This window comes from Salvelinus fontinalis, chromosome 31, assembly GCF_029448725.1.
Source record: "Salvelinus fontinalis isolate EN_2023a chromosome 31, ASM2944872v1, whole genome shotgun sequence".
Taxonomy (NCBI): domain Eukaryota; kingdom Metazoa; phylum Chordata; class Actinopteri; order Salmoniformes; family Salmonidae; genus Salvelinus; species Salvelinus fontinalis.
Genome location: NC_074695.1, coordinates 16,152,767 through 16,178,209, shown reverse-complemented (window position 1 = coordinate 16,178,209; position 25,443 = coordinate 16,152,767). Strand labels below are relative to the sequence as shown.

At 43.3% G+C, this 25,443-nt stretch overlaps 1 protein-coding gene and 1 long non-coding RNA gene across 4 annotated transcripts; one reads left to right on the top strand and one right to left on the bottom strand.

The window, feature by feature from the left end:
- Window positions 1-621: 621 nt before the first annotated feature.
- LOC129829652 (structural maintenance of chromosomes protein 1A-like) lies at window positions 622-18,187 on the bottom strand. Of its 2 annotated transcripts, none has more exons than XM_055891490.1 (23): window positions 17,852-18,187; window positions 17,109-17,297; window positions 16,635-16,747; window positions 15,965-16,168; window positions 15,374-15,612; window positions 14,907-15,165; window positions 13,189-13,329; window positions 12,902-13,084; window positions 12,532-12,639; window positions 10,918-11,103; window positions 10,392-10,571; window positions 10,056-10,202; window positions 9,672-9,809; window positions 9,248-9,471; window positions 8,818-8,959; window positions 7,329-7,474; window positions 6,870-7,023; window positions 5,210-5,320; window positions 4,679-4,835; window positions 4,270-4,424; window positions 3,755-3,976; window positions 2,850-2,957; window positions 622-2,665 (listed from the first exon to the last, which is right to left on the bottom strand). In XM_055891490.1, exons 1-23 carry the CDS (start codon window positions 17,958-17,960, stop codon window positions 2,585-2,587), a joined length of 3,696 nt encoding a protein of 1,231 aa, XP_055747465.1. In that variant the 5' UTR covers window positions 17,961-18,187; the 3' UTR covers window positions 622-2,584. The 2 variants fall into 2 exon arrangements, with proteins under 2 accessions (XP_055747465.1, XP_055747466.1); XM_055891491.1 differs by having other exon boundaries at window positions 5,210-5,308.
- On the top strand, window positions 14,269-25,158 carry LOC129829653 (uncharacterized). Of its 2 annotated transcripts, none has more exons than XR_008755424.1 (3): window positions 14,269-14,347; window positions 24,463-24,641; window positions 24,871-25,158. It is a non-coding gene; the product is annotated as an uncharacterized LOC129829653 (long non-coding RNA). The 2 variants fall into 2 exon arrangements; XR_008755423.1 differs by lacking the exon at window positions 14,269-14,347 and adding an exon at window positions 18,209-18,569.
- Window positions 25,159-25,443: the final 285 nt, after the last annotated feature.

Sequence of the window (25,443 nt, the reverse complement as noted above, 5' to 3'; positions counted from 1 at the left end):
TGTTTGCATAGTCAACTTAAACAGGCTCTGACACAGACACTTACCCCACCAGGAATGCACCAGAGGTCTTTTCACAGTCCCAAATCCAAGAAAGCGTACAGTACTATATAGAGCCATTATTGCATGGAATTCCCTTCCGTCTCATATTGCTCAAATGAACAGCAAACCTGGTTTCAAAAAGCCGTAACAGCACATGGCACAACGCCTCTTCCCAATTTGACCTAAATAGTTTGTGTGTATGTATTGATATGTAGGCTACGTGTGTCTTTTTTTAAATGTATGTAGTTCTGTCCTCCAGTTGTTCTTGTCTATTAATGTTCTGTATTATGTCATGTTTTGTGTGGACCCCAGGAAGAGCAGCTGCTGCTTTCACAACATCCAAATGGGGACCCTAATTAAATACCCCTCCAAAAAATATATAATATCGTGAGATATCAATAAATACTAAGAAATATCATGAGTGAGTGAACCTAGCCAGTCCACCGGAGTTGTCCTTTCTGGAGTGCATCGCAGAACAACAGATGAATTAGCTTGAATTGCGCTGAACAATATGATAACATATGCTGCAGAATAACATGACAAATGTCATGCTGCTGCTGCTACTCCATTGGAACACACAAGTTCTAAAATAGTTGTGTTTATTAACTGAAAAGAATCAATCCACCGTCAATGGAATACACAACATTTCTGAAGCAGGACTGACCCATAACTGGAGTTACATCATATGTCTTGGACTGATTCAAAATAAATGCCATGGGACACTTTCAAAGCCACTATCAAAAGCAGACATCACTTCCCCAAATCAATGGTACTCAGCTACTAATAACTTTAACACCTAAATAAATTGTCCAAAAGTGATAATACAATTCATGAAGATTGGATACGAACTTTCTGCTAGAAACAGATGTACCTAGACGTGCTACAGTAGAAACACATTATTAGCAAAGACTAAAGTAATAATTGCTTTTCATTATCATTTTAAAGTGATGTTCAGCAGTTGTCACCTCTATTTAGGTGATAAAATGATATTAGTCACCCTAATGGAGTTCCATGATTATCTCATGACAGTTTGTAATGTAGTCGATGCATTTAAAGATCATTAAACAGTATTCAATAAGTAGGGTCCTGTGTTTTGCACAGTCATGTGACATGCCTGGATTTTAACCTTCATCTAAAGCTTTTTCAAACTGTCCCCTTTTATTTCAGGTCAGATGGTCCAGCACCATCCTCAGGCAATTGCTTTCATTTTTGGTGTAATTCTCATTTCTAGATAACCCTTAAAATACAGGATAAAATCTTGCTATGGCACATGATTGCGCAAAACACAGGGCCCAAATGTGCGTCTGCTCTCTTCATCCACCTCAAACTCGACAGGTTCTCCATCTCCGACACTGAGAAAGGTATTATAGTGTTTCTCTTCAACACCGCAAAGGTATTTCCTTGGGTTGTTTTTCTTTATGGTCGTACATTGTACAAAAACTTCTTATTTGGTGCCATTCCTGTTGGTGAAACCAACTGTAGCCATTCCTGACTTGATACTACACTTGATCTTAGGCAAAAGACAGAGAAATTATAACCATAGGCATTGCTGACATTGAACCACATCGTGAAGAAGTGAAACAACCAGAGCAACTCAGTTTGGATCAAAGCTAGTTAAACTGGGGGGGAATCGGATGACATCCGACTGGCAATGAAGCAGACATCAAATGAGACCTAAGGCTTTTCCAATTCTAACACAAATCAGATAATGAAAGTAGCACAATAAATGAAAAATGCCCAAGCAGGCTGTACTTACCAGGATTTCAGATACATACATTTCAGCAAGTTTTTTTTTTAAAGAGGTATAAAACGGGCAGAGACAGCAAGGGACTAGCTGGACTTTAAAAAAACACTCATTTCCATTGTCAGTTACTGTTAATGGGATTTATCTGTTAATTTAATGATTAGAATATTCCACCCTGAAACATAATTGTATGGAATTGATTAGAATGTATAAAATCATAATCAATAAATGTGTAGTCCTAGTCAGAATTAGGGTAAAACAATATAGCTAATGTTTATGTCTTTATGGTATTTTAAACACAGACTGTCTGAGCAAAATTCGGCGCCGACCTGACTAGAGATTTGGGAGAGGATACCTTCTGTTAGTGTGAATGTGTGTGCGTAGCAGGACATTGTGTGCTAATGTTAGTGTGAATATGTGTGCGTATGGTTGTGTGAATGTGTGAGTGAGAAAGAAGCCAGTATAAAATGAATTGTTTTGTATTCTTGACTTTAGAACATTCCCGTGAATAAACCTTATTGACTATTTTAGCTGGGCCTCCGTCTGTTTCATTTCAATCAGTATCTTACAAATCCTGATCTAGCAGACTGAGTAGTTTGATTGAATTGGTTTATGAACATTGAGAACATAATTCTCTTAACAGTTACAAAATGTTTTAAAACGTTTTCAGTTGCCTGCCCTAAGGAATACAACCATGGTTCAGTTGACCAAGCAGAATGTCAAAATGCCAATGAGTTAAAAGGTATGCCTGTCGTTTAATTTCGCTCCTCTCCTCCGAGTGATGTCCTGCTGGTTGGGGTTCTACTCATTGGGGTTGGGGTTGGCGTCATGGTACACAGACAGGTCAAAGGTTAGTACTTTGCTGATGACGCAATCTCCTTGCTGTGGAGGGGAAAGAGTGGTGCTGTCAGTTTTGCCATTATTAAACATCAACACACGACTACATTTGACTAAAATGTAAAGACAGTCTTATGGAAAGTATTTCTTTTTATGCGAAAGTGTTAAAAGGATTTATGGATAGGTGTGTTGCATCTTATGTTTATGCGGTGCTTGTGTGTGAGCATACCTCTGGATAGACCCCGATGAGCGAGTCAGCCTTGGTGTAGAACTCTTCCTTCAGAGAGATCACTATAGCCTGAGTATTCACTGACTGGTCCTTAATGTAGTTGGCCACCTGCAGGGTCACATATTTAGAGAGTTAGGACGTTGAGGTTTCTGCATTATGATGCATTTATATTACCTACATTCCATGGCAGCCATGTTAGCTCCCCACGGGCAATATTGACCAAAAGCAGTTCACTGAATAATAAAGCAATGACAAGTACAATATTCAAAATTCTCGTCATGAATGGATAAATGGAACGCTCGAAGGTGCCAACATGGCATCCATTCTTAAAGTTGGCCCAACTCTCTAAATATATGGCTCTGGTCACAAATATGGATGGACAACACATTAGACATGACAATAACATGAGGCTCGTCTGAAATGGCATCCTACTTCCAACCTATCCCCTTTATACACTAAGAATACATGCTCTTTCCATGACAGACTGACCAGGTGAATCCAGATGCTAGGATCCCTTATTGTTTTCACTTGTTGATGCAAGTGAGAACACACTGTGTATGTGTGAATGGGCAAGACTAAAAAATAGAAGTTCCTTGAACGGGGTATAGTAGTGGGTGCCAGGCGCACCGGTTCGTGTCAAGAACTGCAACGCTGTTGGGTTTTTCACGCCCAACAGTGGGTATCAAGAATGGTCCACCACCCAAAGGACATCCAGCCAATTTGATACAACTGTGGGAAGCATTGGAGTCAACAAGTGCCAGCATCCCTGTGGAACGCTTTCAACACTTTGTAGAGTCCATGCCTCGATGAATTGAGGCTGTTCTGAAGGTAAAATGAAGGGGGGGGGGGGGGTAAGGAGTATGGAGATTTAAAAAATGTTGTTTTTGCAGCAGGGTTTTAGACACCTTGCCGATGTTGGTGTTGTCCAGAGCAGCATCAATCTCATCCAGGACGAAGAATGGGGCAGGCTTGTAGCTGTGTATGGCGAACAGCAGAGCCAGGGCGGCTACAGTCTTCTCCCCTCCAGACAGGTTGTCCATGGGTCTGAACCTCTTTCCAGGGGCCACACAGTTATAGTTGATCCCATCCAGGTAAGGCTCCTCAGGGTTCTCTGGCCCAAGGAAGGCCTGGGGGGTAGACAGATATTTAACCAACATGTACACAGAGGTGCAGCCAAATATCACAACATCCAAGAAGGAATAGTTGTCTCGCTCACAATTAAAAGCTGATGGTTTTATTTCTTTAGACTAAAAGCATAACTTTTAGTCCCAATTTTTTTTACATTATTTTGAATAAGTTAAATGTAGTTTCTTCTGGGAACACAGTTAACCATGTAAAAGTCAGCACCTGCCAAGGACACTCCATTTGACTCAACCCAATAGGACAAAACAATATGCTATCTGGTCACAGAGAGTGATACCTGGGCAGAGCTGTTGCGTGACAGGGCTTTGTAGATCTCATCGATGTTGGTGGATACAGCCTCAAAACAGGCGTTAAAGCGGTCAAACCTCTCCTTCTTGATCTGCTCAAACGCCTGCTTGGCCTTCTTGGCTCTCTTACGGGCCGCCTCAAACTCTGGAATACAGAATAGATCATCATGAACACATTATGCAATAATTATAAATTCTTTCTTGTTTCAGTAACATTTCATACATTCAGTGAGAGGGATTAGGTTAGCCCATGTCTCCAGACTCAAGTGTAAGCCTGGGTTCTACATTTCTCAATTCATCCCCCTCCACCTGTCCCTGACAGACTCTAGTTTCTCCATGGCCTTCATGTTGGGTTCCACACCTTCCAACTAAACCCTGACCTCCTCCTCTCCCTCTTACCATCGCTGGTCTCCTGGAACTTGTCCCTGACAGACTCTAGTTTCTCCATGGCCTTCATGTTGGGTGCGCTGATCCTCTGCAGTATAGACTGCTGCTCGTTGAGCCGCTGCTGCAGTGTGTGCATCTCTCCTTTGATCTCATCCTCCGCCAGCGCGTCCTGAGAGAGTGCAGACGCAGACACACACACACACACACACACACACACACACACACACACACACACACACACACACACACACACACACACACACACACACACACACACACACACACACACACACACACACACACAAATATGTTAGGTGACTCATATCCTCGGCTCACACTGCATTTCAAACTCACCTAAAACAACCCTATTGCTGGGTATTGAATCATGACTGAAACAGCTACAGTACACATAGATATAGAGTCTGAGTCTATGTGGAGAGAGAAACTATGTCCCAATTCTCCACACATCTCCTAAAGTATCTACTTGCACACTCCCAGACACAGCCTTAGTATGCAGGGTTCAGGCATGTGTGTACTTCTTACCTTGAGGTCTTCAGACAGGATGCTGTAGTCTATCTCTATGAGAGCCTCTTTAGCCAGGACAGTACTGGACGTTCTCTGACTGCTGCTAGACTCCTCCTGCTGGGAGCTCCCCTAGAGGGGGAGAGAGTGAACACAGTGAGGCAGTCAAGTCAGGTCGGTTGGAAGCAGGGTTGGGGAGTAACGGATTACAAAAATGTTAACTGTAATCCGTTACTTTACAAGCAAAAATATTGTAATCAGATAAGACAGTTTTGAAAAACTAGATGATTACTTTTAAATTCAGAAAGGATGTTTGCGAAAAAAATCTTTGACTCAATGACATTCAAATCAGCATTGAAAAAAGGCGCAAGCTTAAGTTTGTTCTACCTGAGCAAGTCTGACCACAAGTCAGAGACCACTATGATGTCAGAGACCACTATGACGACACACCAAATGATGACCACATGTCAGAAACAGCTATGATGTCAGAGACTACTATGATGTCAGAGACCACTATGACGACACACCAAATGATGACCACATGTCAGAAACAGCTATGATGTCAGAGACTACTATGATGTCAGAGACCACTATGTCAGAGACCACTATGATGACACACATGTCAGAGACCACTATGATGTCAGAGACTACTATGATGTCAGAGACCACTATGACGACACACCAAATGATGACCACATGTCAGAAACAGCTATGATGTCAGAGACTACTATGATGTCAGAGACCACTATGTCAGAGACCACTATGATGACACACATGTCAGAGACCACTATGATGTCAGAGACCACTATGATGACTCACCAAACGTTTTTGATGGATCACGGAAAAAGAGCAGGAATAGGCTTTTGTAGGCTACAGTCCAAGCCATCTTCCAATGGTGCGACTGCTGTCAGCATCCAAAGATTATCCAACTTGAATAAACGCTTGGAGGTAAGGATGACAGCAGTGGTGTAGTCTACGCCGATACGGATATCACTTATTGTTGAATCACACTGCTGCTCTCTCATTTAACTATTGGAGCCTTACGGATTGTGGTTGTTGTGGATGCTGTTCACAAATCTAAATGTACATTTGAACCCAATAATGGTTGAATTCAAGAAGTTTAAGCTGCCTATCTAATCATTGTTTTTGAAACCTAGCGGAAAGCCAGTGAAAATGTGCTCTTGCAACAGCTGCATAGTGCTGATCCCAGGCTATGGAATTAAAGTAAGGCTTTTATTAACCAATCTAATTCATGCTGATAAAAAAAATGCATCCATAGTCCTAATGCTCACATGCTCAAACTCGCACACTTATTTTTATTTAATGTAAAGATATAATTTAATAGTGTTATTATATGTAGTAGAAAGCGGTGGGTTAGAAGAAGCCTATCTAACAGACCCATAAAGTAAAATGTAACATCCATATATGGCCAGATATGTAAACTTTAAAATTGATTTATCCTGCAATAGATGTCGTTCAATTGGTAACATACATTTTTGTCTTCTTCTAAAAGTAACTGAATGTAATCAGATTACATGACCGTGTTTGGGTAATCCAAAAGTTACGTTACTGATTACAATTTTGGACAGGTAACTAGTAACGGATTACATTTAGAAAGTAACCTACCAAACCCTGGTCAGAAGGGAGAGAGAGCGAGAAAAATAAAGAGTGTGTTTAGTACCTCTCCCTGGCCGATGTCGTCCATGGTCCCAGAGCATAGCGGCAGTCTGATGTCCTGCATCTTACAGGCCTGCAGCAGGTTGTGGCGGTCGCTGCGTTTCTGCTCCAGCTTGGTCTCGATGGCCGTCACCTCTTTCTGCAGCTGGGTCAGCTCCCTGAGGGAATAATACACATTGCTCAAACAATAACGCCACAAACTACAATGCTACAAACTCGTAACAATCTTTCTGAGTCAGCTCCCTGAGGGAATAATACACATTGCTCAAAAAATACTACTACAAACACAAACATAAACACACACTGAAACAAAATGGCAACACTACAACTGTTCTTTTTTCTTAAAACACATAAATAAATCAATGTAGTAAGTCAAAAAATATGTGCCTTTTAGAAATGGGTGGAAAAAAGAGGATGAGGGTTTGGTTTGTGGGCGTGGGCGTGTCTAAACTTTGAGACTCACTTGTTGGCTCCTCCCAGTTTCTTACGTATCTCCTCCATCTGGTGGTTCTTGTCGTTGACCTCTGACTTCTTGGTGAGGTGCTGGTTCTTCAGGTCCTGCAGCTGGGCCATGGTCTCATCTATGGTCTTCATGTGGCGGTGCTCCTCCTGGGAAAGACAGACACAGGGAGAAAAGGGTTGAAAGCTCTTCCAATCTGACCAACAAAGAAAAAAATGACACATTTGATTGACGCCATCGGTCTGAGAATTTAGGCCGCGTCCCAACATTTCCTCGTCATGCATTTAAAAGCATTGGATTGGTGGAGGGTGGTTGGCAGCTGATTGTTAAATCCACGAGCAGGAGTGTGCAATTGCACATTTCAGGAGAAGGGTAGCGAATCGGGACACAGACTTACAGTGCCTTCAGAAAGTATTCATCCTACTTCTCGACTTATTCCACATTTTGTCGTGTCCAAAATGTAGTATAAGCCTGAATCCCAAATGGATTAAATATACACCACCTTTCAAAAGTTTGGGGTCACTAAGAAATGTCCTTGTTTTTGAAAGAAAAGCTATTTTTGTTTGTCAATTAAAATAACATCAAATTGATCAGAAATACAGTGTAGACATTGTTAATGTTGTAAATGACTATTGTAGCTGGAAACGGCTTATTTTTTATGGAATATCTACATAGGCGTACAGATGCCCATTATCAGCAAACATCAGTCCTGTGTTCCAATGGCACGTTGTGTTAGCTAATCCAAGTTTATCATTTTAAAAGGCTAACTAATCATTAGAAAGCCCTTTTGCAATTATGTTAGCACAGCTGAAAACCCGATCGAACATCTCTGGAATACTTATGTAAATGTGATATTTCCGTTTTTTCTAAAAACATTCTAAAAACCTGTATTTGCTTTGTCATTATGGGGTATTGTGTGAATATTGATGAGGGGAAAAAACAATTTAATCAATTTTAGAACAAGGCTGTAACAAAACAAAATGTTGAAAAAGTCAAGGGGTCTCAATCCTTTCAAAATGCACTGTATGTGTGGGGTACAGAGATGAGGTAGTCATTCAAAAATCATGTTAAACATTGTTAAACATTATTATTGCACACAGAGTGCAATAATCCACAGAGTCCATGAACTTGTTAAGCAAAGTTCTACTCCTAAACTTATTTTGGCTTGCCATAACAAAGGGGTTGAATACTTATTGACTCAAGACATTTCAACTTTTTATTTATTTATTCATTTGTATAAAAAAAATAAAAATAAACATAATAACTTTGTTATTATGGGGTATAGTGTGTAGGCCACTGACCAAAAATCAGGATTCAATCCATTTTAAATTCAGGCTGTAACAACAAAATGTGGAAAAAGTCCAGGGAGGTGAATACTTTGAATGCACTGTCGTTTAGAAGCCGTTTACATTAACCTCTCTACCTTCTTGAGACTCTATATATTGCCATAGTGTCTCTACCTTCTTGAGTCTGTATCTCAGCCTCGACTTACCTTCTTGAGTCTCTCTATCTCGGCCTCGTCCTTCTTGACGGTCTGCTCCCACATCATGACCTTCTCTTGGTCCTCCTTCAGCTGGTTCTTCTCATAGTCCAGCTGGATGCCCAAACGAGTCTTCTGGGTCTCAAACTCCAGCCTAGAGGACACAAAGACAGACACAAAATGGACGACGTTAGCTAAGTAAACCCACTCAGAGAAACTGAGAGACAGGCTAAAGGCAAGGCATGAACTGGATTAATGTAGGGGTCAAGGGTCAACACACTCAGAGAAACTGAGTGACAGACTAGGCCCAAAATGGCTGATGTTAGGTCAAACTATCCAGAGAAACTGAGAGACAGGCGAGTCACAAAATGGACGTCTGCAGTGCATTAAAAACAGGTTGACTCGGTTCATATTGACCCACAGGGGATGATGAGAGACTCACCGTTTCTTTGCGATCTCGTTCTGCCTCTTGACCTTCTCCTCCTCGAACTCTCTGATGTTCCTGACTCCGATCTCCTTACAGAACTCGATGAACACTTCGTCTTCCACAACGTTCATACGGTCTCTCAGATCATTGACCTCCTTCTCACGGGATTGGATGATCCTCTTGATGTCGTTGATGCGAGGGCAGAAGTTAGCCAGCTCACTCTCCAGCTTAGACTTCTCCTACAGGAAGTGGGAAAATGACTTGAGTTAGTCTAATGAATCACACCACTACTACTATTGATGACTCTTAATGACCAATTAGAGGTCATCATGTAACCACAAATGGGCACTTAGAGACACATGTTACTCCACAGCCTCAAGTTACAAAACCAACTGACACACTTTGTGCTGTGGCCCACTGTGTTGCTACACCTCCATACCTGCATGTTGAGGGAGAGGTGGCGGGTCTTGGTCTGTTCCAGGTCACTCTGGGAGTATTTTAGTCTCATCTGGAGGCCGTGGGCCTGAGACTGGACCTGACGCAGCTCTGCCTCCTTCCTCTTAGCCTTCATTTGCTCCTGTAGACACAAGAGAGGTGCATTGTGGATAATGTAGTGAGCATCCGCCACAGATTTCTGATACTAAATTAGTTTAGTATATTTTGCACAGATACATCACACACACAGTAGTCAATGAACGGAGGGTAAACAAGTCCAGCACTGGCTTATCAGCACCCAGAATCATGTGCTTTTCAGGAAAGAAACTTTATATACACAAACCCCAATTCATTGTACAGGCCTATAACGTTTTTAGAGACAGGTTACCTTGAGTTCCTCAGTGAGTTTCTCCTTCTTGTCCTTGAGTTTGTCCACAGCCTTCTCATCCCAGCGCCTGGCCTTAGCCTTCAGATCACTGGCTCCACCCGAGATCACACCAGACTTCTGGAAAAGTGTACCGTCCAGGGCCACCGTCTGGAGAGAGAGAGGGGGAGTGAGGATGGAGAGAGAGAGGATGGAGGGAGAGAGGGGGGGGGGGGGTGAGGATGAGATAGAGAGAGAGAGGGGAATAGATGGACGGACAGACAGAAAAATACATTTTGTTAGGTTGCATAACTTTCAATCAACCAGTGAAGGTGTGTGTGTGTGTCCATGTGTTTGTACCTTGTGTCTGTAGGGCCCTCCGAAGGCGATGCGTCGAGCGTCCTCTACGTTCTCACAGATCAGTGCGTTACCACAGGCGTACTGCAGGGCCTTCTTAATGTGAGGCGGCTCGTAGCGGATCACATCGATCACCAGCTTGGCTCCACGCAGCTCACGCAGCTTCTCATCTGTAGGCTTCACCTGGAGACACAACCACAGAGAGACCCGGACAGTAAAGACTGACACAACCACAGAGAGACCCGGACAGTAAAGACTGACACAACCACAGAGAGACCCGGACAGTAAAGACTGACACAACCACAGAGAGACCCGGACAGTAAAGACTGAGGTAACTGTTAGGGTTCCACCCTATGTAAGTGCGACCAGTCCCATTAACCGTAGTTTCCCCCAGTGTTTTACCTCCAGATAGTCGAGTGGTAGGAAGGTCTCCGGCTCTCCTCTCTACTCTTTGATGTACTGGATGCAGACTCATTCATCCATCCATCCATCCATCCATCCATTCATCCATCCATTCTTAGCATCGTACCTCCAGATAGTCGAGTGGTAGGAAGGTCTCCGGCTCTCCTCTCTGCTCTTTGATGTACTGGATACAGTCTCTACCGGTCTTCTCCGAGTCCACGATAATGGCGTCCATGTTCTTGCCCAGCACCTTGGTCACAGCGATCTGAAACTTCTTCTGAGTGGGCTGACACAGGTCGATCAGACGGCCGTACTGGAGGGAGGGTGTGGGGAGAGAACGTGAGCTTTGGAATATGTAAAAACCATTTCACGATGACTTCAATGTTCTGATGACTCAGTTAGTAGAGCATGGCGCTTCGCACGCATGACTGGAAATCGCTTTGGATAAAAGTGTCTGCTAAATGGCATATATTATCAATATTGCAAGAGAAGAAACGTGCCTAGAACACAAGAACAGGTGTGAGGAGAGTAAAACAGAGAGGAACCATCTTTCTACTGGACCAGTTGTCTCCACCTCTGAATACTCAGCTATGAAAAGCCTACTGACATTTACTCCTGAGGTGCTGACCTGTTGCACCCTCTACAACCACTGTGATTATTACCCTGCTGGTCATCTATAAACATCTTGAAGAATGATCTGGCCTTATTGGCCATGTACTCTTATAATCTCCACCCGGCACAGAGTATTGGCCTGTTTTTCCTAGCCACTGTGCTTCTACATCTGCATTGCTTCCTCTTTTAGGCTGGGTTTCTTTATAAGCACTTTGTGACAACTGGTGATATAAAAAGGGCTTTATAAAATAAATGTGATTGATTGACAGGCATAGAAAGTGAACTCTGTGGTTGTCCTGTGCCAGCATCCAGTCCCCAGTCCCACCACAGATCTGCGGTAGAGTTTCTTCATGCTCTCCATGATCTCTGCTACCAGACAGGTAGCCTCTAGCCTTTACAGGGAACGGTGTGCTAGCCTAGCTATGCTAGCCTCTGACCCCTAGCCTCTACAGACAACTATGTCGTTATCCTATGCTAGCCTCTGACCCCTAGCCTCTACAGACAACTCTGTCGTTACCCTATGCTAGCCTCTGACCCCTAGCCTCTACAGACAACTCTGTCGTTATCCTATGCTAGCCTCTGACCCCTAGCCTCTACAGACAACTCTGTCATTACCCTATGCTAGCCTCTGACCCCTAGCCTCTACAGACAACTATGTCGTTATCCTATGCTAGCCTCTGACCCCTAGCCTCTACAGACAACTCTGTCGTTACCCTATGCTAGCCTCTGACCCCTAGCCTCTACAGACAACTCTGTCGTTATCCTATGCTAGCCTCTGACCCCTAGCCTCTACAGACAACTCTGTCATTACCCTATGCTAGCCTCTGACCCCTAGCCTCTACAGACAACTCTGTCGTTATCCTATGCTAGCCTCTGACCCCTAGCCTCTACAGACAACTCTGTCGTTACCCTATGCTAGCCTCTGACCCCTAGCCTCTACAGACAACTCTGTCGTTATCCTATGCTAGCCTCTGACCCCTAGCCTCTACAGACAACTCTGTCGTTACCATATGCTAGCCTCTGACCCCTAGCCTCTACAGACAACTCTGTCGTTATCCTATGCTAGCCTCTGACCCCTAGCCTCTACAGACAACTCTGTCGTTACCCTATGCTAGCCTCCAGGTCTTACCACAGATCCGGGGTACAGTCTCTTGATGCTGTCCATGATCTCTGCTTTGCGTGCCTGCCTGCTGTTCTCCTGTCTGTCGATCCTGGCGTCTCCTAGCTGCTCCATCACCTAGGGAACAGACACAGAGAGACAGGCTGTCAATCAAATTTCTTAATGTCCTCAGCCCAAACCATGTATATGACAGGTTCCAGGGACTTGCCATTTGCTAGAAAATCCATAACAGCAAAACTGAAATGATAAGATTCAGTTTTTTTCCCCAGATTGGCATTTGTGAGCTATCATGTAATGTCAACACATGTTTCGTCTTTCCCAACGTGTTTCAGTATCAATCAATGACTGATTGAATGATTGACAGATAGCGTCCCAGTACCTGATTGAGTTCTAGGTTGATCTCGTCGATCCTGTTCTTTGCCCCCTCCACCTGCTCAGTCAACTCCTCCTCCATTCTCTTCTGTTCATCCAGAGACTGCTTGCTGGTGGTAATGTAGTCCTCCAGCTTCTCAATACGCTTCTGGTTCTCCTCTATCTCACGGATCTTCTGCTTGATCTTTGCCTGCAGATGAACATTTGAATAACGTTTCTCTCTCTTTAGTCACCAACTTTTCCGTTGGGTGCCCCAATGAGCACAACCCTTTATTCTGTATCAGCATCCTTTACCTCAGTCTCCACTTTCTTCCTCTCTTCCAGGTCGAGGCGATCCTGATCTGCCTTCTGGTCTCTGTTGAACTTCTCCAGCTCCTGGGCAAGAGTGGCCGCCCGCTTACTGGCCTCCTCCTTCAGACGGTGGTACACCTTCACCTGGGGAGGGAAGGAGGGGGAAGAGGTGGAGAGTAGTAGATATTACTGGATGGTTCAATTCAAATCAAATGTTATTTGTGACATGCGCCAAATACAGGTGTAGACCTTACAGTGAAATGCTTACTTACAAGCCCTTAACCAACAATGCAGTTAAGAAAAATACCTAAAATAAATAAGAAATAAAAGTAACAAATAATTAAAGAGCAGCAGTAAAAGACTCCTGTCGAGCCATCTGACGCTACATAAGTCACTATAACCCCAACACCATTATGACCCTCCATAGACTACATAGGCTCTAACCTAAAAAAACAAAAATACACCAGATCCTGTCCCTGGCTCTGGGCCACCTCCTCCATGCTTCTCTCCTAATGACCATTCATAGATTATAATGAAGCAGAGTGTGATTTTAGAAGGTACAAGAGAATCTATCTGCTATAAACTGTACATAGTAAGTAGCCACGCCCTGACTGAGGTCAGACTGACGGAACCGTACCCTTCGGCCAGAGTGCATAAAAGGCTTGGTAACAGAAATCAACATTAGACCAGGAACCATTTTAAATGGTTGGAACTTTGAACCTCAACACAAGGTGAATGAAATCAACTCAACTCACCTCCCAGACTAGACCAGAACATTGCCAGGCTGCAGCTGTGTGCGTGTAATGTGGTTAAAACTCTGACAATCAACACGAGGTGGAGAGGAGAAAACTCCCCTCTCGGACAATCACTGGTACGGCTGATTAGCTGTCTTGAGTCAAATATCTAGAAAATCGAACTCTTCAAATCATCCTACTGTACTACTCTTCAAATCACCGTATCCTAAAACGCTTATCAGCAATGGGAACCGCTGACACGGCTGGCTAGCTATCTTCCAGAGTGAACAACAGTACAAGACGGGAAAAGGGAGACCCATTTCGGGCAATCAGAGCCATAAAAGCTTGCCGCTGAAAGGCCAACAACCTTCCTAAGGAGGGCTGGTTCTGACCGAGATAAATGGTGAACGAAGGCATTCACACATAACGTAAGTACATTTATTATCTCTTATTCCAAAAAGGCGGCGGTTCGTGTGCAAAGTATATGATTACTCTGAGGATAGTTCTAAATTGTACCCCTCTCTTAATTTTCTATGTAACACGCCGCCATATGTTGTCAGTCTGTTAGGGACCTTTTTCTCATGTATTAAGTATGTATGTTTATTCTGTGTTATTATTTAGTTAGCTAGTAAATAATTAATTCAACCAATTTGTGTAGTACTGAATCATGAGTACGGCTGAGGTTTTTGCAGATGCATGTGGTTACGATTGTTCAGAATGATGATATGATAAGAGGTTATGATTAATATGTTGACTGTTTTATGGATGTTATAGGTAAAGACCTTTAGAGTTTAATTCAGGGGATGGTAACTCTTTAAACAACTGCTCTCGTGGTGCCCCAGATCCTAATGAGTTAAATGTTACATGATTCATTTAAAAATCAGGTAACAATTAAACATAGTTGATTAAATAAATAATAGTCATCGGCTTAATGAAAGTAAAGTCACCACAATCCTTATGACTCTTCATAGGCTCCCTGTCTCAAACCTGATTTTCCTCCAGTGTGAGGTCCTGTCCCTGACTCTGGGCCTCCTCCTCCATTCGGTCGTCGAACTCCTGCCGGGCCATCTCCACGGCTCCCTGTTCTTTCTCCAACTCATCCATGTCCCCCTTCCTCTTCTTGTACAGCTTCTGGGCGTTCTGGAGGGACTTCTTGGCTGCTTCTAGTTTTTTGATCTTGTGGGAGGTGTTTTCTTTGGCCTTGATGTACTGGGGTCGCTTTTGGTTCAGCTCAGCGTCCTTCTCCCTGCAAGGGGGGGTACGATATTCCCTCTTTAACTTCCAAAATGGCAACTATTTCCCCTGGCCTATCAAATCTCCACAATTTCTTTGGCTCCTTCCTTACGAGCTATCCCTCCTTTCCCTCGCTCACTCCCACCCTCGCTCCCTACTCGCTGGTCTCTCATCACCTCCCCAGCTCTTTCTCCCTCCCTCAATCCATCATCCCCACTTACTTGATCTCTTTCTCCACAGTCTGTTGGTCTCTCATCATCCTCCCCAGCTCTTTCTTCTTCTCCTTCAGTTCCTCCTCCACGTGGTCCATCTTCTTGCGGTCCTTGTCAATGCCCTTGTTGTGTTGCGACAGATCGCGGTTCAGCTTCTCGATCTCAGCATCATTGTGATACAGTTTGAACAGCTGCATCTGGACGTGGGCTTTCACCACCTCGTCCTTCAGACGCTGGTAACGCTCAGCCTAGAGAGGAGGAGGCAGAAAGTGAATGTGTGTGTGTGTGTGTATTGAAGGAAAAAAACAAGTCTCGCACTTCCTTTTTCAGGTAAAAAACAGGAAAATGTTTATTCCATTTCACAGGGCTAATATTTTGACCAACTGGTCTTCATCAATGTCAGACGATAGTGACAAAATGTGTGTCATAAGAACCACAACAAAGGACTATATGTATGGAGGAAGGGATAAGAGTATGTCAGTCTAACAATCTCACTCTCAAAGTCCCAGTATGAACTTCCACCAGAAGATTAAAACGTGAGTGACGGGGAGAGGGAAAGAGCAGGATGTGGTGCCACCAGACAGGATGTGTCCTCCATACCTCCTCTTTCTCCTGCTTGGCCTCTTTGCGTTCCGCAGCGATGTTTTTCTTGCGGTGGTAGTTGAACTGTGTGTCCTCCTCAGCCGTCACCATCTCCTTCTTCCTGCGGTCGTACTCCTGAGCCAACTCCCCAGACCGGGAGATCTCCTCAAACAGAGCCGTACGCTCCTTAGGGTTCTTCATGGCTATGGACTCCACAGCACCCTGATTGGGGAATACATAGAGGTCAAAGGTTACTAACACTGTCATACATAGGTTAAGAGAGGTCCATGGACAAATGGTCTCTAGAGTTTTAATTCAGTTATAAGAAAAGTCTACACACATTCTGCTTAATTATGTAAATCGTTTGCATGTGCGTGATATATTGTGAACAAATATCAAGAAAATGCTTGTGTTCATTTATACCATTTGTTTGCTTGTGACTATATTAGTGTGTGTGTGTGTTTATTTTATTTAACAACTAGGCAAGTCAGTTAAGAACAAAATCCTATTTACATATTTATTTATTGACGACGCTGGGTCAAGTGTGAGCCGCCCTATGGGACTCCCAATCACGGCCGGTTGTGATACAGCCTGGAATCGAACCAGGGTCTGTAGTGACGCCTCTTGCACTGAGATGCAGTGCCTTAGACCGCTGCACCACTTGGGAGCCCTGTGTGAGTTATCTCACCTGGAAGACGAGGAAGTTCCTGGCCTTGATGAGGATGCCTAGTTTCTCCAGCTCCTCGCTGTACTCTGCCAGATTCACCACCTTACTGTTGATTCGGTACTCTGACGACGAGCCTAAGACGTGCATAAAAACGGGTAAAACTATTATTATATGCATTACTGTGCGTGTCCTAAGCTCTTCACTGTACTCTGCCAGACCCCCCCCCACCATACTGTTGATTTGGTACTCTGAGGAGGAGCCTGACACACACAGACAACATGGAAGAAAGTTGTTATGCAGACTGACACAGATCCTTACTTTTATCTACAGTATATTTTGGGGGGGGATTTGCATATCAACCTTGTTTGCGCCATCAGATATATAAACGTCTTCAAAGAGGACCAGACGAAATTGAGTTAGGTGTCATTAACCACATAGTTTCTCTCTATCAATGGATCTGTGTTGAGAAAGTCAGTGGGGAACGCCGTGGCTTACCAATGATGATTCTAGTGAAGGTGCGCTCTTCTCCACTGTCCTCATGGTACACCATGCTCACAAACGCTCTGTTGGCTGCTGGTTTCCCCACGGGAGCTCCGTGGATCAGGTCCTTCAGAGTCTTCACACGCAGGTTACTGGTCTTCTCAGCCAGCACAAAGCTGATGGCGTCCATGAGGTTGGACTTGCCTGGGAGGTAGAGAATATGAATGGAGTCAGTGAATAATCTATTCAAGTCGTGCAAATATGGTTGATTTGGAAAAGGACGTAAGTAGCTGGCTAGGTTAAGACTACATAATAAAAGTGCTGCTCTAATGTTTATGCATGTGAAATCTCATTTATTTGTTCCTACTGACTGGGTGACCGTCAGGGAAGGAATGTGTAGGGCGCGTTCGTTTTGCATGTCCCTGTGCACCGGGTGGGCAGAGTTTACACAATTTACACCATTTCATTGGTCCAAGAACTCTCCAGTGCACCTAGCCATGCAAAACGAAGTTGGCCATTGATAGCTATCCAGCTAAATATTGGCTAACTACAGTTGTAGCCAATATTAATTCAAATGCAACGGTTCATATGCATGTACATTGCTGTCATTGTCAACAAAGTATTAAAGCATTGCGGCTTGAAACAAATGTAGCAAATAGTCAACCCGGATAAACTAGTAACGTTACCTACCAGCAGTGCAGTAACGCTAAAATAAGCATTAGCTAGATAGAATACTTGCAATATTGACCATAACTTACCGGATCCATTGGGCCCAATTATCGCAGTGAACTTGTGAAATGGGCCGATGATTTGTCGGCCCTTGTAAGATTTGAAGTTTTCGATCTCTATTAGCTTCAAATAACCCATTATGATCAGATCGCTTGTGCGAAAACAAAGAATCTGTGTTGTTGTGATAGAAGCTAATGCTAGCTAGCGATTGAACTCGTACCATGCACGCAAATTGTAAATATTTGTTATAAAATAATCAAAAGTTACATTATCGATCGATGTGCTAGGCTAACTAACGCGATTACCTTGCAACAACAATGCGCCATTTTCCAGTCCTCCTGCAGGATTGGAGACCACTGAGCGCGCGTAAGGGAACGACTTCTCGCGAGATCTTGCTGCTACGATTTATCAAAATGCCATAAAAAACTTCAAGCGTAAATGTTTATTTCGAATGTCAGTACACTGACTGATAAAATTATTACAGTGAAATTGATATCAGACCGCAATCATTTTAGAAGGTTTAAATGCCAAAGCAACCAAATATCTGTTTTGTTTAACTTTTCAGCCAACTACAGCCCCGTTCAAAACTATAGCGAGAATGTATAAAGTTCATTTGCCGGTGGACAACCTTTCCAATGTGGCAGTGGAACGCCGACTGGCCACGGAGGCTGCGCTCCAGGCTCGGATCTTCAACATTGGAGAGAAGAGAACTGGAGGAGATGGAGGGTCAATGAGAGAAGGTCATCGGTAAGCAACAGAGGGCAAGATATAGACAGACAGTGGAGTGTATTCATGGATGCCAAGGGAAGCCAGGCTTCCCCAAAGAATTGACCAAGAAAAAAAGAAAAATACAAACATTTCCTTCAATTCACAAGAGGCTAAATGTACACTACACAGCCAAAGGATATGGACACCCCTCCAAGTTAATGAATTTGGCTATTTCAGCCACACCCGTTGCTGACAGGTGTATAAAATTGAGCACACAGCCATACAATCTCCATAGACAAATATTGGCAGTAGAATGGCCTGTACTAAAGAGCTCAGTGACTTTCAACGTGGCACCGTCATAGGATGCCACCTTTCCAACAAGTCAGTTCGTCAAATGTATGCCCTGGTAGAGCTGCCCCAATCAACTGTAAATGCTGTTATTGTGAAGTGGAAACGCCTAGTAGCAACAATGGCTCAGCCGCAAATGTTCATCGGGAGTTTCATGAAATGGGTTTCTATGGCCAAGCAGCCGCACGCAAGCCTAAGATCACCATGCGCAATTCCGATCTTTGTGGAAGAACTTGACTGGCCTGCACAGAGCCCTGACCTCAACTCAATCGAACACCTTTGGGATGAATTGGAACGCCGACTGCGAGCCAGGCCTAATCGCCCAACATCAGTGGCTGAATGGATGCAAGTCCCTGCAGCAAGGTTCCAACATCTAGTGGAAAGCCTTCTCAGAAGAGTGGAGGCTGTTATAGCAGCAAAGGGGGGACCAATTCCATATTAATGCCGATGATTTTGGAATGAGATGTTCAATGAGCAGGTATCCACATACTTTGGCCATGTAGTGTATCTGACCGGAGAAAGCATCCAAGCAAATGAAACAGCGCCCCTCTGTCTCAGTATGTGTAGCCTATCTACCTGATCATTTCTGGTCAGAAAGATTTTGACATTGTTGTCCCCGTAGCATTGAATGCAAGCAAAGCCAGAGAGCATTTGGCCTCCCTTGATCATTTAAAAAAAATTAAATAATAGGCAATCTGCATTGAGCTAAACTGAGTGAACTCCACTGTGAATGGTCCTGGCGCACAAAAAAAAGTTTCAAGGGAAGCCAGTTTGGATTTGGCTTCACACCAATCACATCATTCTATATACTTCCGGCCCTTCCTTGGACACTGTGCTATCTAACCTCCAAACGAGCTTCAATGCCATACAACACTCCTTCCGTGGCCTCCAACTGCTCTTAAACGCTAGTAAAACCAAATGCATGCTTTTCAACCGTTCGCTGCCTGCACCCGCACGCCCGACTAGCATCACCACCCTGGACGGTTCCGACCTAGAATATGTGGACATCTATAAGTACCTAGGTGTCTGGCTAGACTGCAAACTCTCCTTCCAGACTCATATCAAACATCTCCAATCCAAAATCAAATCAAGAATCGGCTTTCTATTCCGCAACAAAGCCTCCTTCACTCACGCCGCCAAACTTACCCTAGTAAAACTGACTATCCTACCGATCCTCGACTTCGGCGATGTCATCTACAAAATAGCTTCCAACACTCTACTCAGCAAACTGGATGCAGTTTATCACAGTGCCATTCGTTTTGTTACTAAAGCACCTTATACGACCCACCACTGCGACCTGTATGCCCTAGTCGGCTGGCCCTCGCTACATGTTCGTCGTCAGACCCACTGGCTCCAGGTCATCTACAAGGCTATGCTAGGTAAAGTGCCGCCTTATCTCAGTTCACTGGTCACGATGGCTACACCCACCCGCAGCACGCGCTCCAGCAGGTGTATCTCACTGATCATCCCTAAAGCTAAAACCTCATTTGGACGCCTTTCCTTCCAGTTCTCTGCTGCCTGCGACTGGAACGAATTGCAAAAATCTCTGAAGTTGGAGACTTTTATCTCCCTCAACAACTTTAAAAATCTGCTATCCGAGCAGCTAACCGATCGCTGCAGCTGTACATAGTCCATCTGTAAACTACCCACCCAATTTACCTACCTCACCCCCCCATACTGCTTTTATTTATTTACTTTTCTGCTCTTTTGCACACCAGTATCTCTTCTTGCACATGATCATCTGATGATTTATCACTCCAGTGTTAATCTGCTAAATTGTAATTATTCGATTTATTGCCTACCTCATGCCTTTTGCACACATTGTATATAGATTCTCTTTTTTTCTACCATGTTATTGACTTGTTTATTGTTTACTCCATGTGTAACTCTGTGTTGTCTGTTCACACTGCTATGCTTTATCTTGGCCAGGTCGCAGTTGCAAATGAGAACTTGTTCTCAACTAGCCTACCTGGTTAAATAAAAATAAATAAAAAAATAAAAAAATCACATCAAGCCAAACGTCATTATTGACAGAAAATTTGTAATTGTTGCATCTCGTTGTGTTGTTGTCCTCTGGTGGCTAGCTAGCTAGCTAAAATTGTTCCTTTCCTAAAATTGTATGGAGATGTGGTTTTACTTAATTCTCTGTACTGGCCAATGATTACAACAGCGATTCTGATCCAACCATAAATTCATACATTGTGCACCTGGCCTGAGAGGATGGAAGTTCAACATGTAGCTAGATGTAGTAGACTAATGTTAACTAGCTGACTAATCGTTGCCCATGAAAGGAAGTTAGGCTAGTGAGCAAGCATTTTAGCCAGGTAGCCTAGGACAACAAAAACTAAATGTGTGTACTGTATCACAGCGTGATAGACAGTTTTGGCAACATGAAAGAGGAGGATGGCGTTGGTGTTTCTCTACAAGTAGGGGGAGTCAACATGTTTTTTCTATTTGCACGCACGCACACACACACCACAAAAACACACACATACACTGTAACACACACACACACCAGCCAAGGATGCAGATCAGGAAGCCAGTCTGGTGAGACTGTGAGCCGTGACATGGTGAGTACACATAGCTTAAAAAAAATGTTAATTACAAAACGAATTGAAGAAATTAAATGATGCGTACACACTCACTCAGGAGAGATAACGAGCACATTAGACGCGACAACACACACAGACACATTATGTGTGGGCAGAGTGAGTCTCCTTTTATAAAAGCTTTTCCCCTCGTCTCATTTGCCTGACTGACTTGGTATGAATAGATTCATCCCAGTGGGAAGCATCAATATAAATGCTTATGGTCACGCTGTTTTTTCATGTCAATTATGTGGTTTCTGTTAATTACCCATTATGCATAGTAGCTTCGCTGCACTACAGACACAGACATTGTGGTACAGACAGATATCTCCAGAGCCATTTTAACAGGTAGTCTCTTGACTTAGGAGGTTCAACCAGCCTGATCTTGTGAGCTGACATTCTGTTTCACTGATATGAAGTATCAGAGCAGTCTGTCTGGTTACGAGGCTAATTGAGTCTATGGTTGACCCTTCCTCAAGGTAAAAAATTGCTCGTAATGACAAATCTAAAGTCAGACTACACATTACCCCGAATAGTAAGGGAGAAGAGAACATGTTAACCTGGCTGGTTGAGAAAATTCCAAGACTGTGCAAAGCTGTCATCAAGGCAATTGGTGGCTACTTTGAAGAATCTCAAATATAAAATATATTTAGACTTGTTTAGCACTTTTTTGGTTACTACATGATTCCATATGTGTTATTTAATAGTTGTGATGTCTTCACTATTATGTAGAAAATAGTAAAAATAAAGAAAACCCCTTGAATCAGTAGGTACTGACAAAGTCAAGGTATTGGAGTGGCCATCACAAAGCTCTGACCTCAACCCTATCCAAAATTTGTGAGCAGAACTGAAAAAGTGTGTGCGAGCAAGGAGGCCTACAAACCTGACTCAGTTACACCAGCTCTGTCAGGAGGAATGGGCCAAAATTCACCCAATTTATAGTGGGAAGCTTGTGGAAGGCTACCTGAAATGTTTGACCCAAGTTAAACAATTTAAAGGCAATGCTACCAAATACTAATTGAGTGTATGTAAACTTCTGACCCACTGGGAATGTGATGAAAGAAATAAAAGCTGAAATAAATAAATCTCTCTACTATTATTCTAACATTTCACACTCTTAAAATAAAGTGATGATCCTAACTGACCTAAGACAGGACATTTTTACTTGGATTATAAGTCAGGAATTGTGAAAAACTGTGTTTAAATGTATTTGGCTAAGGTGTATGTAAACTTCCGACTTCAACTGTACAGTCGTGGCCAAAAGTTTTGAGAATGACACAAATATTAATTTCCATAAAGTTTGCTGCTTCAGTGTCTTTAGATATTTTTGTCAGATGTTACTATGGAATACTGAAGTATAATTACAAGCATTTTATAAGTGTCAAAGGCTTTTATTGACATGAAGTTGACACAAAGAGTAAATATTTGCAGTGTTGACCCTTCTTTTTCAAGACCTCTGCAATCTGCCCTGGCATGCTGTCAATTCACTTCTGGGCCACATCCTGACTGATGGCAGCCCATTCTTGCATAATCAATGCTTGGAGTTTGTCAGAATTTGTGGGTTTTTGTTTGTCAACCCGCCTCTTGAGGACTGACCGCAAGTTCTCAATAGGATAAAGGTCTGGGGAGTTTCCTGGCCATGGACCCAAAATATTGATGTTTTGGTGCTCCATCATGCAAGGTGCTCCATCATGCTGGAAAAGGCATTGTTCGTCACCAAACTGTTCCTGGATGGTTGGGAGAAGTTGCTCTTAGAGGATGTGTTGGTACCATTCTTTATTCATGGCTGTGTTCTTAGGCAAAATTGTGAGTGAGCCCACTCCCTTGGCTGAGAAGCAACCCCACACATGAATGGTCTCAGGATGCTTTACTGTCGGCATGACATAGGACTGATGGTAGCGCTCACCTTGTCTTCTCCGGACAAGCTTTTTTCCGGATGCCCCCAACAATCGGAAAGGGGATTAATCCGAGAAAATGACTTTACCCCAGTCCTCAGCAGTCCAATCCCTGTACCTTTTGCAGAATATCAGTCTGTCCATTATGTTTTTCTTAAGTTTTATGTGTGCTTGTTTTTTAAAATGGTCGAATTAATAAACTAAACTAAACTTTTCCTGGAGAGAAGTGGCTTCTTTGCTGCCCTTCTTGACACCAGGCCATCCTCCAAAAGTCTTCGCCTCACTGTGCGTGCAGATGCACTCACACCTGCCTGCTGCCATTCCTGAGCAAGCTCTGTACTGGTGGTGCCCCGATCCCGCAGCTGAATCAACTTTAGGAGACGGTCTTGGCGCTTGCTGGACTTTCTTGGGCGCCATGAAGCCTTCTTCACAACAATTGAACCGCTCTCCTTGAAGTTCTTGATGATCCGATAAATGTTGGATTTAGGTGCAATCTTACTGGCAGCAATATCCTTGCCTGTGAAGCTTTTTTGTGCAAAGCAATGATGACGGCACGTGTTTTCTTGCAGGTAACAATGGTTGACAGAGGAAGAACAATGATTCCAAGCACCACCCTCCTTTTGAAGCTTCCAGTCTGTTATTCGAACTCAGTCAGCATGACAGAGTGATCTCCAGCCTTGTCTTCGTCAACACTCACACCTGTGTTAACGAGAGAATCACTGACATGATGTCAGCTGGTCCTTTTGTGGCAGGGCTGAAATGCAGTGAAAGTTTTTTGGGGATTCAGTTCATTTGCATGGCAAAGAGGGACTTTGCAATTAATTGCAATTCATCTGATCATTCTTCATAACATTCTGGAGTATATGCAAATTGCCATCATACAAACTGAGGCAGCAGAAAATTTATATTTGTGTCATTCTCAAAAAGTTTGGCCACGACTGTATATAGTAAAATAAGTTGTTGTGATCATAGAAATAAGATGTGTCTCTCACAAACATAGAGAGAAAACAATCATCATTGTTGATTCATCTACAGAAGCAATCTCATCATGAACCACTCCTTGGATCTTCATCCTTTCTTATATTTCTCCTGTTTTCCCAGATGACATTTTGGAGACTAAGGGAGATTGAAAAGCAGAGAGCCGCTGCCTGGGACTTCCAGCGCACGGAGCAGAACAGAGAGGACGAAGAGGAGGAGAGGAAAGCAATGGAGCTGCAGAAGGAGGAGAGGATTGAGATGGACCTATACGACAAACGGCTGGCCAGAGAGCAGCACAAATGGTAATCATAGAACACAACCACACTGAGACACTTCACTCATTACATTCTTTCTTTACAAATACTTGGTGAGAGATATCTTGCCACGTAACCATTCACAACAGAGACACACAAACACGTTACTGTCAAAGTATAAAGCGATACCGTACATGGTGAAAGAATTGAAAGTTCCAGTTTTCACATAAAAAGAGGGACTGTTTTAATGTAAAAATATTTTTTTTTTGCCATGTAGTCTCCACCAGTCAGCGGTACCTGGCCAAGCAGCTGTACACCAGCCGACCCACAGCCCAGAACCACCCTGGTTCAGCAGCAGCTCACGCTGGGGGATCACCAGCACAGACTCACCGCACATTACAGGATCTCAGATTCAGACGATAGGCACAACACAACAATAAAATCAAGTTTATTGGCACATGTGTTCATGTCTTTTATCCCTAAGATTTAGTTACTAGGTCAAATGTTGCAGTGTTCTGCAACTTATTCTCTCAGGAGCTGTATTTTAGGTATAAAATGACTATCTAGCTGTTCTTTTATGTTTCATGTGTAGTGGTCAGTATCTAATTTGGCTTATCTTTTGAAGATAAACATGCATGTTACCATCTTTAGACATGGATGCTATGAGTAATTTAAATGATGACACAACCCGATGATGCCTCTTTTGGTTCAGATTGTTCCAAGTTCTTTATTTATTTAATCAATCACATATTTAGTTACAAGTAGCTGATTCATAATGCAGTTAGTTACATTGTCATTGGGCTCATAACATACAGTACAAGACCCCCTCCATACAGTGATCCCACTTCAC

Excerpts from the sequence above, each read along its gene's own strand:
- LOC129829652 (XM_055891490.1), bottom strand. The coding sequence starts at position 17,960 with ATGGGTTATTTGAAGCTAATAGAGATCGAAAACTTCAAATCTTACAAG. Across the intron at positions 9,472-9,671 it reads ACCTCTCCCTCAACATGCAG|GAGAAGTCTAAGCTGGAGAG; the intron begins GTATGGAGGTGT and ends CACTTCCTGTAG. Across the intron at positions 3,977-4,269 it reads CACGCAACAGCTCTGCCCAG|GCCTTCCTTGGGCCAGAGAA; the intron begins GTATCACTCTCT and ends TCTACCCCCCAG.